The sequence below is a fragment of the Callospermophilus lateralis genome, chromosome 13, assembly GCF_048772815.1.
Source record: "Callospermophilus lateralis isolate mCalLat2 chromosome 13, mCalLat2.hap1, whole genome shotgun sequence".
Classification (NCBI taxonomy): Eukaryota; Metazoa; Chordata; class Mammalia; order Rodentia; family Sciuridae; genus Callospermophilus; species Callospermophilus lateralis.
Window position 1 is genome coordinate 18,910,641 of NC_135317.1, and position 14,414 is coordinate 18,925,054.

Sequence of the window (14,414 nt, forward strand, 5' to 3'; positions counted from 1 at the left end):
CAGATATTTGGTCACACATTATTCATATTTCTGTTAAAGTGCTTTTGGTTGAGGCTGACATTTTAAATGATAGACTTTGAGTAAAGCAGATTGCCCTCCATGAAGTGAGTGGGCCTCATTCAGTCAGTTTAAGATCTGAAAGGAGCAAAGATTCAGGTCTCCAAAGAAAAGTGACTTCTGTTTCATACAACCATTGGACTCAAACTGCACCTCTTCTCTGGGTCTCCAGCTGGCTGCCTTGTCCTATAGTTTGAATGGAGCAAGTCTCCATCATTGTGTGAGACCATTTCTTTAAGTAAATCTTTCTCCTTTTATATAGTATCTACTGGTCCTGCTGGCTCTGTCTCTCTAGACACCCCTGACTAATACAATGCATAGGAACAGCATGAGCCAGGTCACAGGGATGTTCAACCCTGTGAGCAGGTGGCCATTACTAGGGTGTGAAACACGAGGTGTGTGGAACTCTTGGGGTTTGACTCCTTGGGGATGACATACTTTATATTCTAAAGGACAACACCTGTCTCTTCCCATGTCTAATCCCTCCAGGAAAGGGGGCAGAGCATCCAGCTTTATATATATATATATATTTTTTTTTAGTTGTAGTTGGACACAATATCTTTATTTCACTTATTTATTTTTATGGGGTGCTGAGGATTGAACCCAGGATCTCGCACATGCGAGGCGAGTGCTCTACCACTGAGCCACAACCCCAGCCCCCATGAGCAGCCACCTTTTGAAATGTGATGGTGACCAAAGCCTCATGCTGAGGAAGCCACCTAGGGCAGTCACCTGACCCAGTGTCCTTTGCTTCGGTACATTTGAACTTTCTTGGGTGGCTGGATGCCCTCTTTCCTGCCAAACATTGGTCCTCAATATTGCAGAGTACCTTAAAATTTATTTTTAATTCTGTCACTTCAGGTGACCAAAATTGAAAATAACGAAACCTATTGTGTCATAGGCTATATGGAGAGCAGAGAAATCATATTCTCAGCCTCAAACTGCCATTGCTCAGAAAGTAGTCAATTACTCTAAAATCATTAAACCCATGGCCCCATTCTGACAATGTCCCAACTGTGAGTGAGGCTCCTAGTGTATCCTGCAGGTCTTTGAAAGGACTGAGACCTGACTCTGTTGATTCCTGCTGAGTACCTGGAGACTCTCATGGACTGGGGACTCTGATTGAGCCTCACCAAGGTTTCTGGGGGCCTGTCACGAATCACATGTCATGGAGCCCATGTGCACCACAAATGGGAACTGATGGTCATGAGCCAAGAGGCCTGAGACCTAATAGGCAGGCTCTGGGGACATGCTCAACTCGAGGTTGTCAGTTGACTGCTGGGGCATGATGTGTCCACATCAACCAGTGGCAGGACTCTGGTTACAAGGGACATTCATCCACGTAGTGTAATTTAAGAGGCATAAGAGAAAAGTGATGTTGTTCAACAGGCTTCTATGTTTGTGTTTGTGGAATGGAATGTGTGGAGACAGGTATGAGCAGGTACTTTTTAAAGGACAGGACTTTCCAGAGTAGTGACTTGATTTGTTTATGCAATTTTAAGATGCAATTAGATTGTGTGTGTGTGTGTGTGTGTGTGCATTTGTGTGTGTGTGTGTGAGAGAGAGAGAGGAGAGAGAGAGAGAGAGAGAGAGAGAGAGAGAGAGAGAGAGAAGGAGAGAACACGTGAAATGTGCAGGGCAGGTGCAAGACAACCCTCTTCAGGTTGGAATGTGTTTGTTTACAAATGGGGTCAGTGGACTCTTCCCTCTGCCATATTATCTGGATTTAAAAGACAATTAGAGTACATGAGTTTGCATTTGTGCTGGGTGCCTGAAGAAAATTCCCCTTCTCTTGCTCAAGTCCTGATTCCATACCTTACATTGTTCCCCTCCAATCAGTAGAAATGCTGATTCAACTACTTATTGAACACCAACTAAATGCTAGGTACTGTGGACACATCAGTAAACAGACAAATAAACAAACAAGACAAAACCAGCTAGCCCCCAATTGCTGCCCTGGTAGGGTTTGCTTTCTGGCAGAAACTCTCAGGAGGCTCATGTTATAATGACGTCTGCACCGTGCCCAGGGCATGGTGAGTCCAGGGTGGCAGCCGAAAGCAATGGCCATGCTGAGGCCAGCTCTGGACTTTCCCTCTGTGCTGCACCTGAGGGTGCTGGTTGATTCTGTAGGACTCCCTGAGCACCCTGCCTTCCACTGGGCACCCTGTGTGCTCAGGATCCCTTCACCTGACAGTCTTCCTCCTCAGCTGAGGCCTCTAGCTCATCTTTCCTAGTTAGGTCTCCTAGCCACCATTTAAGCTCACCGTCTGGTAATGCCTGGTAATAGTTTCCCCTTACCTCCCCATGTCAGAAGACTGCTTCTAATCTTCTAATGACATTTTCCCTTCAATGTTCACAAACATACTCATTGTTGTTAATGATCTTTTCAAAGTCTTCATATTCTTCTTCTTTAAAAAATATTTTCACATGACTGATCATTTTTTTCTACAAAAATTGCATCACCTCGTTCTTGGGAACTACCTATCACCCTCCATGGATCCAGGTTCTTCTTCCATGCCCCAATACTTTCTAACATTGGGAAGCTGTATTGCTCTCATCATTACAGTTGCAGTGTCTTTGAATGGAGACATCCTTGGAAGCAACTCACTCACCTGAGACATCCGCCAACTATGCTCAATATCTGAGGGAGAGCAGCTGATATGAGTACGATATCTTTCAGTGTAATAGGGAAATATAATCTTTACTATCACTACGTAGGGGATTACTCCATTTTATATTCAAAGTCCCTGAAAGAGTACTGTTACCTACCCCAGGTCACAGACCTTACTGAACTATAGAGCCAGGACTGGAAGTTCAACCTTCTGCTTTTGAAAGTCATCCCATTTTGATGACTTCTGCTGAGCCCAATTCCTCACAGAGCCAAATCATCTGTCTTTGAAGAGTTCATTAGGTTGTTTCCCCAAAGCTGAGTGCAGGATATCAGTCAAAATTCTCTCGTAGCAAACCTGAGTTTGAGCAATTAGGGGACTTTAACTACTAAAGTTCTTAGTGAACTCAATTTTAGGGTCAGCCAAGTAATTTACAATTCTGAATTACAGGGGATTGAGTGCGGCTGCTTTGGGGTAAGTCAGCATTATTATCCTTGGTCTTGTTCTGGTTTCATCTTTGTCATTAAAAAGACTCTTTGGAGATCTGGCCCAGGCCAGCAGTGGCTTTCGGAAACACTCCGAAGAGTGTATTTCTGTCATCAAGTGAAACCCGACTAAGGGAACCTGATTTAATAGCTCCACAGCGGACAGGGGTGTGATCAATCATAAGGCTTTAAAACCATGGCTGCAGCCACTTTGTCCTTCAACCTTCATGCACACCTATCAAATTTTAAGAATCAGAGTTGACTCCAGTTACTTTCCTTGGGAACATGCACTTCGATGAAAGCTTTTACTAAGACAATATATCATAAACTTCATGTTTCACGCTTTTAAAAAAAATTCTCAACAAGAAAGAAAAATGCCCCAAGAAATGAGGCTGTTCTCCGGGCTTGGTAGGCAAGGACCTGCTGGCTTGCTGGGTGACTTGGGTATATATGCAGAACCATTAATTTGGAAGAGGTTACCAGGCATCAGAACACTCATTTCCAAGAATGGTGAGTGCTTTTCCCTTAGGTGGGGGTCCTCTGTGAGTGACAGCAAGCATTGGGTACCAACTCTGAGAATCAATTCTGGGAGACCATAAAAGATTAGTTTGGAGACTTTTCTCTCCTTTGGTTAATAAATAATCCTTGCCACTAGACACTCAGATTCTTAAAGCTTGATAATTCAGACCAGATGACTTCTGAGGCAGATCACAACTCAGATGCCTTGATATTTGCCTTGGGCCTTATTTATACTTCATTTCTCCTTTATTTCCTACTAAAGCCCTGACCCTTAATTATCTCCTCTATTAGAAGTAACTTAATTGGGGCTGGGATTGTGGCTCAGAGGTAGAGTGCTTGCCTAGCATGCGTGAGGCACTGGGTTCGATCCTCAGCACCACATAAATATAAAATAAAGACAATGTGTCCATCTATAACTAAAAAATAAATATTTTAAAAAAGAAGTAACTTACTATCAGACTTAGAAACTAAGAAGCCCTTCAGGACATTAATAATAAACAAAGAACAACTGTCCCCCTTCTGAGGATGAAGGGGAATGTGTCAGATCCCACACCCCTATCTCTACCTTCTGCCTGAGAGCTCATGTATTCTTACTTGAGCTGAGTATCATTGTGATTGATGGGATATAATCACAGACTTAAAAAATGGAGGAAATCCTCACTCTGGACTGAGGGGAATGTGCGGTAGAATTTCAGACACTTTGATAGATGAGAGGAATACTTTCAAACAAGAAGCCTTAACTGTGATCACTCATACTACAGTGTAAAAGATCTGTGTGCAGATCTTGTAATTTTGCACATTCCTAGGTTGACATAAGAGAATCAAAGTTCCTTCAGGCAGCAAACTTATCTACCATTCTAGATATGATTGTGTCCAAACTTATGTCACTGTAAAGGAGCAAAATGTGTTATTGGGCGAATGCTCAACTGAATTATGGAATGTTTAGTGCATGCAGTATTGAGATCAACATCCCCAAATGATGTTTGAATTTTTTCTTTTATCCATCTGGCTTAGTATTTACAGGGAAATCATCTGTTGTACCTATACTTCATATGTTTTGGTAAATTTGGGTGGAGAATCAGGACATATTAAATATTCATAGTGTGTAAACTTTTCAAAACATTGTAACACGTTGATTTGCATCGACTCCCCTTGGCAATCCCCTGAAGTAGTAGGGTAAGTCATATTTCCCACACTTGACACTGATAAAACTGAGGTGTAAAGTTGTGTGTGAAGTGATTCATTTTACACCATTAATGAGATGCTGATTTAAGGCTTAACGGTAAGTCTTTTCATTCTGAGTTCTATGATAATTTAAATTCATTCTTGCATAGTCTGCCATTATAAAAAGAAAAAGCCTTTGGGATGGGGATGTGGCTCAAGCAGTAGCGTGCTCGTCTGGCATGCGTGCGGCCCGGGTTTGATCCTCAGCACCACATACAAACAAAGATGTTGTGTCCGCCGAAAACTAAAAAAAAATAAATATTAAAAAAATTCTCTCTCTCTCAAAAAAAAAAAAAAAAAAAAAAAAGAAAAAAGAAAAAAGAAAAAGCCCTGAGAGCCAAACTTGCCTTTTCTTTAGAGTGGGCCAACATTTATTGCATTCTAGCTAAATCTATACAATCTGGGGTTTTAGAGATTCCTGGAACTCTACTTAATGAAAAAGGCCCAACAACCCAGGAAAGAACAATTTTACTTGATATTTTTATTCACTTAACAGAAACATTCACTTATCAGATATCACTGAAATGCAATTTACAGAACTTAGAGGCAAATTAACATATGTAAATTCATATTTTAAGGTTTTGGATTTTTTACAAATCTTACAAATGTACATCCATTGGTACAATATTGCCATTCAATCATGCTTTTTATGTACAACCTTCAATTAAGAATGACTCTTAAGTTCATTTTGCTTAAAAAATGCTGAATATTAATTGGGCACTGCCGGGAAAGTTTTCTTAAACTGATGCGTATACTGCAGAGTGATAGAAATCTAGTGCCTGTGTGAAAAGAGGCACTAGAATCCAGATAATTTTATATTCATTTTTAAGGGTTCCATCTTCTCTCCAAATCTGAGTTTGAAATGGTGAGCTGGGAAATAAGAATTTTTTTTCACCAGGGTCTGGTACCTTTCCCTGCAGGATGATATTGTTTGATCTAAATTTCTAGAGATGTGGCCATCCCAGTCCCTTTTGGTGGGAGGACAGATTGAATGGACATGTTCCAGGAGTCTAAAAAAATGGTGGCAAATCCCTGTAGTCTAGGTGTCACGAGAGCTTATGGGGAGTGTCCTCACCTGAGCATCAACCTGCTTGCATGCATCAGCTCCGGGGCAGACGTGCGTGGGACTTGAGGACCCCAGGGAACCAGAACAAAGGAAGCAGAAGTTTATGAGTAGAGAAGAGCAGATGGTAAGAAGGGGGAAAAGAAGGAGAGAGAGAGAGAGAATAGGGCAGAGCTGAGGCGAAGGTCACCTTGTTCTCTGCTTTCCCAGAATTGAGGGGTGGGAGAAACTTTGTCGCAACAAAGCTTCCTTGGTTCTCTGTGTCCGTCTCTTCGGTGGCCTGTATCTATTGTCTCTTTGTTTCTGCTTCCTCATTACCCCACCATATTTTACCTTATCTGATTCAAAGTTGGTGAGAGAAGTTCCACAAGAGTCACTGACCTCCCAGAGTTCCCAGAAATGGCTGTCTTGCAGCAAGGCTGCGATGCGTCGTCAGGACCAAGGACAGCGCAAGTACCCCCCACCAAGGCGGCTCCCTCCATTCCACACCACGCCCTCCTGTCCCGCCCCTCAGGCATCAAATACCAGCAAGACCTCAGAGAGGTGGGTTTGTCCCAGATAAAACTGCCTCAGGGTGCTATATCATTTCCTGCTTAACCTCTGCAAAACTCAAAATGTGCAGGACAGTGAGTTTCCCAGTCCTGGACTAGAGTCTGGATTCTGCAGACTCTATTAGAGAAGGACAACGGAAAAACCAGCAAAAAGGTATGTCAGATTTTGCTGAGTGTCACGTGAGACTTCTGCCAAAAGAAGTGGTCAGAATAGTCAAATGGTAATATATAAAAAGAAAGACTTTTTCTGCCTTCCCTTTGGTTGCTATTAGAAAGTGGTATTTATTGTACTTTGGGCCAATTATGTTATTTTATTAGAATGGCTTCTTAAAAAACGAGTATATAAGCTTCCCTAAATTAAAAATGTCTACTATATTTAAGTTTAAATTGTCTTTTTTTTAAAACAAGGTACTATAGGTTCATCTTGAAATTTATAATCTAAAAATAGGATCTCATCAAAATACTCTAACTATTCTACTCTGGGCATTGATATACTATGTATTTACTATTTATGGCTCTCCAGATATGGTAAATGCTATACCAAAAAAAAAAAGCATTCAACTTTATTGATAAGAACAGTTTCCTGTGAAAAGGAAATCATGTGGAAAAATATGAGCTAAGAGTTTGTTGGAAAAGTAATTCAGCTTGATGTTTCTGAGGGAAGAGACATCACAAAAATCAGTAGTGGAATGGAAGATATATACAGGTTTAAAGAGAATCACAGAAATAAAAAGGAAATAATAGTTATATAGACTTGCAAGTCCTTTTGTTGACAAAAACCAAAACCAAAGGAAATCCTAAATTCAATAATTTGATATTATACATTGTTGTGAACCTTGTGGAAGAGCAGAGTGTGCACAGCCACTCGGCCTTTCCCAGAGCTCAGGCCTGTGAAAAGCTTGCAAATGACCAGACACTGACTTTTTGACTCAGAACCAGGCAGAAACCTTAGTTGCTTCTCTCCCCAGAAGGAAAGCATGCTTTGCGTGGTCTTGAAGCAGGTACAGATGATGCTGATTTTATTTGGACTTTAGTAGTGATGCTAAATGGGTATGAATACAGCAGACAGAAAATTTTAGAACCAAGGATTCTGAGCCTTTCTGTGGCACGAGGCACAAGAAAAAAGGGGGGGGGGGAGATGACAGTTTTGAGGCAAATCAGATGGACAGAGGGACAAAGTGAGAGAAGCCTGGGGGTCTCTGTCCTTTATCCTTTTTGTTCTGCTTGGTTATATATATATATATTTTCTCCTCAGGGTGACCAAGTTACTCCTTTCCTATTTGTGTTTGATTCTCCTTATAGAACCCTGTGAACTACTCCACTCAGCAGTCGCCATGCAGCCTGGCCCTAGCCTAAAATTTGCGATGGGGTGTTCTAAACACCAGAGGAGTGAAATCTCTAGGTGTCCAGCACTGGCCCTTTGGTCTCAGAGCCGACATGACCTGCCCCTTCCAGGTGAACTGGATGCTGAGTCAGGATCTTGGCCACCGCTCATATGGGTCAGGCTTCTGCCAGTCAGGAGCAGCATACCTGTGACACAATCTGGTCCTTGTGTGCGGTCCTAACTTGGATTGCTTCAGAGTGTAAAGGATTCAATCCTCCACTGTCCCTCCTTAACTCCCCTCTGTTCTTCCCATTCCTTGAAGATCATCTTTTCCTAAGCCCTGGCTTCCTGACCTCACTGGTCTCAACAGTTTCTTTCTCCTTTCTCCTTATGGGGGCCTGGGATCCTTTCGTCCTTTGCCCTATTTCCCTCCCCATTTCACATTCACAGATAACCCCCTACAAAAAACACTGATTCCCAAGCGTACTTTTTGCTGCATTAAAAATTCATCTTGGGCTGGGTTGTGGCTCAGCGGTAGAGCGCTTGCCTAGCACTGGTGAGGCACTGGGTTTGATCCTCAGCACCACATTAAAAAAAAAAAAAGAACAAACAAAATAAAGTTATTAAAAAATTCTTCTCCTGCTATTAACCTCAGCAGAGCCTCCATCTTTCCTTCCAAGGAGTCTCCTGTTGATTTAATAAGTGACTAGGCTAGTGCTAAGACAGGGAGTCACTGGACAGCTTTCCTCAGTAGATACTCGTATTTTAGTAAAGTTTGGGTAGTTTCTGGAGAGCAGTGCCCTGGTCAAAATGAATCATGGCTACATAGCTACAGTTCAGGAGTAGCAGGGAGGTAATTACTTTCCACATTCTTTACTTCAGATCATACAGGTGGCACCAGGAGCCCATTTGTAGGATGCCCTATGTTGCCTCTTTCCTGTCATGGAGAAGACCCTGCTGTAAATGCTAATCTCCTTGTTGTACAAGAACACTGTCTGGAGCATGTTGATATAACGTGTGTATGCCTTCTTCAAACAACAACTCAGAATATGAGGAATTTGAGATTCGGCTCACAGATTTCAACCAGGAACTAAAGGGGCCTCCACTTTCGGAGAAAGGCTCCAGATGTCAGATGGTTGAGAGACAGTGTCTAAGTCATAAGCCAGGCCTCAGGGATTTTTGGTTCTCTAGGTATCATCGTAGTGATGCATCAAGTGATGAGAAATTCTAAACTGGTCCTTTGATCTCAGCCTGTACACTGAATAAAGATTTGATTTCATTTTCTCAATTTTTGTGAAATTTATGAATTATCTATTTGCAAAATCATGTTCATAACTTTCAAAACTTTATCTTGAAGTAATAGTCTACAACAGACTCCGTTTTCTTTTCTAAAAGGACTTGAGCCATAAATTTAGTCTCATATTAAATCCCACGAAGAGTTTCTATTTTCATACTAATATCTCTACTTCTTATTTTCTTGAATGAAATAGCTACAACTCAGTTTGTTTCATTTTTGCCTCATTGCTATGATACTTGTACTATGTGCTAGAGTATATACAGTGTGATGTAATGCTTGCACTCTTAGGGAGTGGGCAGCTGGAATTCTAACTAGGAAGCTCAAACTCCAGAGGTAGCTACTTCTATGCTTTGTTACTTAGCACAATGCATTTCAGATAGGAATGTTTTAATTGGAGAAGTTAGAAACTTGTTAACTAGCATGATGAATGTTAGAAATGAGTTCTCCATGGTAAGATAATAATAACTCAAGGAACAAGGGTTGACTACTGACATGTTTGAGAAGGGCCTCGCCCTTGCATGGATGCAGCACCTCTCCTTGTAGCAAATGATGCTAAATGGTCCTGTGTACAGCCATGAACCTGGATGCCTGCCCTAAATGTGATAGAACTCGGCTTCTTGCATTTGGCAGCTGTCATAAGTTGATATTTTTTGTTATGCAAGAAGGTGATTGGAGGACCTGAAAGAATAGAGAGGTTGTAGCTTTTCAATTGAAGCTTAAAGATTGTTTTTAGTGTTTTTTTTTTTTTTTTTTTGACTTTGTTTTGGATTTGACCCAAGACGCAGTTTCCTTGTTACCTGGTGGGGAAATTGTAGGGTAGTGGCTGACAATGATACAACTCAAACTTCAATGCCTATTCTTACCTGCCAAAAGAAACCAAGAGCTGTGATTGATAGAGCAGGCGTGGCTTGGTTTGCAGCACTCAGTAGACCTGTGGAGATGGGTTTCTTGCATTGCAGTGGCAGAGCACTGGTGCCTAGGGTTACTATTCCTCTGCATGGCAAGAATGGTTTTCATTTCTCTGGTCTTATTTTAGTTGTTCTCTGATATTGTGCAACTCAAATCCTTTTTGAAAAGAGGTGGAGAGATCTAAATGAATAATGAAAATGTTTGAGCATTCCTATTGGTTTCTTTGGGCTGGGGGTGCCCATGGCTTTTCTCTTTACTCTTGGCTTATCTTGAAGTGTCACATCAACATGTGCTAATGAGACTCAAACACATCACTAGAGAGGCTCGTAGAAGGGAAGGGAAGCTCAGGGGATGGTGCAGGAGGCTGTTTCTAACTGGTCACGCTTTAATACCACTTTTCAAGGCTGCGTCTAAGCTCCTCACACCCAAGTAGAGGTTTTTCCCCTTTGACACCACCAAGAAGAGATGGAGCCAAGCAAGGGCACTTCAACCACCAGGTATGATGGACAGGACCGTGGGGGCCAGCAGCCTGGGGAGAAGCAGCAGGTCCCGAATTCAAGCCTAGTAGCTCATCCACACATTGAACACTTGTGTGATTTCTGGAACACCGAAGGAAAATGAATGCTGAGAATTGATGGACACACCACAGGGCTCCACACGTGGCTGCCTCCTCTCCAGGTTTCTCACTCCAGTCCAGTAGCAAAAGAGTCAGAGAGTGACTCAGAGAGTTAGTAGGAACTGGTCTTGCTCCGGAGGTTTCCTCACCCAGGTGCCCAGACCGGCTTTCTGAAAAGCCTTAAATAGCTGTTGTTTAACAGACTGGTAGGTGTGAGCCCCCAGCTTGGCCTCACAGTACATGGATGGCGTGTCTCCATGGCTTGGTGTCCATGTGCTCAGCTGCAGACAGAAGGAGAAAAAGGAAATTAACCACCAGTACAAATAAGAGCCTCTACCAAAGGAGTTTTTAAGCCCAACATAATCTCTTGGGCTCAGTGTTTTCTTTTTCTTTCTCTCTTCCTTTAAAACAAAAAACCAAAATATTATAAAAAGCAACTGTGGTGCTAGTGACCCATTCCTATCAGGCAATTCTTTGGAAAACTCAGTTATGAAGAAAACTTCATCAGAAGTGTGAATGATTTAATAGACATATAACTTATAATTTGACTATCAAAAATCTAGACTCTGGGATTAGAGATGTGGCTTAATGGTAGACTGCTTGCCTGGAAAGAATGAGGCCCTGGGTTCAATTCCCAGCACAAGAAAAAAAAAAAATCTCAACACTGTTTTTTCTTTCCGGAGGAGGATTAGGGGCTCAAAATGGGGCAGTGGCCATGAATGACTGTGAGCATGAATGTAACATCATGGCAGGCAGGAAAGAGGAAGGGCTTTGAGTTATTTTGCTATTTGACCAAAGGACAAAGAAAATATGATGGGTTCCCCATCAACCTTTTGAATTATAACAGGCAAAGCTTCAGAGTCAGCATAAGGCAGGAGTCAAATATGGCTTCAATTCCCCCATCGAGGGGAAGATGGGAGGGCAGGCAGGTGATGGGGAGCCCCAAATCACACTGCAGCATCTTCTGGGGGAGAGTTTGTAGATCAGCATGCCAATGTCTTTTTGAGCATGTGGAAAAGTAGAGGCCCTATTTGTTTAGCAAGATAAAATTAGTGCTTTTCTGACCTTCCAAAGTCTAGAAGTGAGACATGGAAAAGTGGGGGCTGAGACCCTGGGTCAGAGCTGTAGGATGTCTGGCTACAGACCCATGTCCATGTACAATGGCTGTGGCAGAGGCAGAAGCCACTGCCAAGCTCAGAGCTAAATATGCAAATTTCAGTGCCCTCTAAATTGACACACACACATAAAAAAAAGAAAAAAAGAACCCCCCCCCCCAATAAGAAACAAAACAAAAGAAACAAACAAAAAACAATTAAGTCTCTGTGCATCTCTGCTGTTCTTTTACTGGTTGCTACATCGGCTGCAACACTGTTTAACACGGTTACTTCTATTTGGATTCATTGCCTGAGTACAAAGTATAAAAAAATCAAGCCAAACAATTATTTATTTATTTATTTTTTTGGGGGGGGTTATTCTTTCTGTCTTTCTTTCTTCCTTTCTTTATTTTTTCCTCCCTTGGTTACAATCTACTATGCTTTGGAAGCACACGAAAACACACATCTCAATTAAAACCCCAGATATACAGTTATTTCCTTATTTCTGGGGGAGGAAGCAGATTCTGAAATGGATAGGCTTCAGGGCTGGGGAGAAATCCTGACCCTGAAATTCACTACCTGTGAAATTTTGAGGAAAATTATTTCACCTTGAGGCTTCCTTATATCTGAATATATTAGGAATAACCCTGAGGACAGTATTGACTTCAAAAAGCTTCCCTGTGATTTTCTTATGACACCCTGGGTTCAGCGGGTGCAGGGCCTGGCCACATTGTGTTCTGCAGTAAGCTTTCCTGTGTGACCCCCCAAGCTCCCATGCTGCTAGTCTGGGGGCCACACTTGGGTGGTGGAGTGTCAAGTCTACGGGGGACACTCTGCGTGGCCTGGGCAGTGGAGAGGAGGAAACACTACGGGAGCTGGTTTTTGTGTCCTACGTCACCCTCACCACAGACCAAATGATGGTCCCTGGCCATGAGCCTGAGTCCTGATGCAGCTAGCTTTACCCCAGAGAGGACAGGTGCCACCTACCCTACCATACAGCCGTGCCCAGCGGGCAGAGAACACGTGCTTGCAGAGCCTGGACGAGCCCCCGCAGCTCCTCCTGCCGGTGGTGGCATTAATAATCTCCAGGTCTGCGTTGCCCATGACCCAGTTCACACTGAAGTGGGGTGACTTCCCTGGCTGCCGGGCCTCTGCATTACTCACTCCTGTCAAGAGGGAGACAGAAAGCAGGCAAGCATTAACATCCCTGGCCCCGCACGGGCCTCCCGCGAGAGCACATCCTGGGCGGTGATGTGCTAGTGCAGGGTCACACATGTCATTCCGCTTTCCACCTTCAAAACGAGGGCAGTTCATGTTGAGGTGACTGTACTTGTACAACTGGAGGGTGGAAATCAAGCACGGCCCTGAGGACAGTCTCATGCTCAAAAGTCACTGCTGGTCCCTGTTTTTAACCTTTCAATTTAAAGGATTTTTATGGGCAGTTTAGTAATAATAAAACTCAACCCAAGTTTTTTCCCCTTCTCTAAATGTTTGTTCAGTGAATTAATGAACAAACAGAACCACGTATAAACAAGTTAAGAAAGTGTGTTTATTTGGCGCCCACTGCATGCCCAGCCCTCTTCAAGGTAAAACACTGAGGTGGTAAACAATACCAGGCAGATCCGTAGGCTTATAGTTTAATTAATGAGAAAAAAAAAAGCACTAATATAAATAAAAGAGATATAAGAGTATGGGATAAGTAATCAAACAATGTGATCTAGAAATAGCACTGGCTACAAAATTTGCAAGCCTCACTGCAAGAATAAACATGAAAGTCCCCTTGTTTGAAAGTTATCTAGAGTTTTAAGACCACAGCAGAATATGAATCCAAATGTAGGTTCTACTAAGCTCAGATTCCTGGGGTGAGTCATGCGTCCATAAAACTGGTGCTGCCCCAAAGCATCCAGATTTTCCAGGGAAGTCCTTGTTTTTAGATGAATTTCCCCTTGTCAGACTGTCCACTGTGACTTTGAATTGGAGTGCACCAACCTGGTGGTCACAGCCTCCTACAGCAGAGTGGAGGGAGAAAGCAGAGCCCTCCCACTTTGCAGTCTGGGGCCAGCCACACTTCACAGTTCCTAACCTCAGCCCAGTGTCAACTCCTGCCCAGCCACCCTGCAGTGCTCCCCCTGCTGGTCAGGACTTCCTGGAGATGCTGGGCGAGGTGTCTGGTGAGCATGTGCCTGGCTTTCCTCGTCCAGGGACGCCATCCTGAGGATCCCAACCCGTCTAATATTGTGGTGCTGCTTTGCCTTCCCATATGCTGTCTTTCTTCTTCCCTCCTGAAGGTTATGTTTGCCAACCTGTGACCTTGGGGAGGTCCCCATGCTGCAGTAGTTTGGAGGCGAGGTGCCCCAGATGACCATGGCCAGATGGTTTCCATGTGCTGGACTTCCTTGTGGCAACCCTATGCGTAATAGATTTGACCCTCATCATTTCTAGAGGCTGTGCCATATGGTCCAGTCTCTGCTGAGTCTCATGGTCCAACCATAAAAATAAGTAGAGAAGGAATTTAGTCTCTGTTCACTCCAAGAAAATTCTGGGCTGTTTGGTTTGTAACCCAGAAACCCTGGTCATGTGACCCTATCAGTGCCTCTTGAATCTCTCACCATACCCAGGGCCCCTGCAGCGTCTCCACGATACTCTCCCCAAACTCAGCCTAGCAG

General features: G+C 43.1%; 1 protein-coding gene and 1 non-coding gene across 4 annotated transcripts in view; both read right to left on the bottom strand.

The window, feature by feature from the left end:
• Positions 1 to 639: 639 nt before the first annotated feature.
• Trnaa-cgc (transfer RNA alanine (anticodon CGC)) lies at positions 640 to 712 on the bottom strand. The gene has a single exon. It is a non-coding gene; the product is annotated as a tRNA-Ala (tRNA).
• A 4,646-nt stretch (positions 713 to 5,358) lies between these two features.
• Adarb2 (adenosine deaminase RNA specific B2 (inactive)) overlaps positions 5,359 to 14,414 on the bottom strand; it is a 476,386-nt gene continuing 467,330 nt past the window's right edge. For 2 of the 3 annotated variants that reach the window (XM_076831487.1, XM_076831486.1), the window contains 2 exons: positions 12,736 to 12,914; positions 5,359 to 10,935 (listed from right to left, as the gene is read on the bottom strand). In XM_076831487.1, coding sequence (XP_076687602.1) covers positions 10,759 to 10,935; positions 12,736 to 12,914 — 356 coding nt within the window. In that variant the 3' untranslated portion in view covers positions 5,359 to 10,758. The remainder of the gene's footprint in view (positions 10,936 to 12,735; positions 12,915 to 14,414) is intronic. The other variant, XM_076831488.1, reaches the window with a different exon arrangement.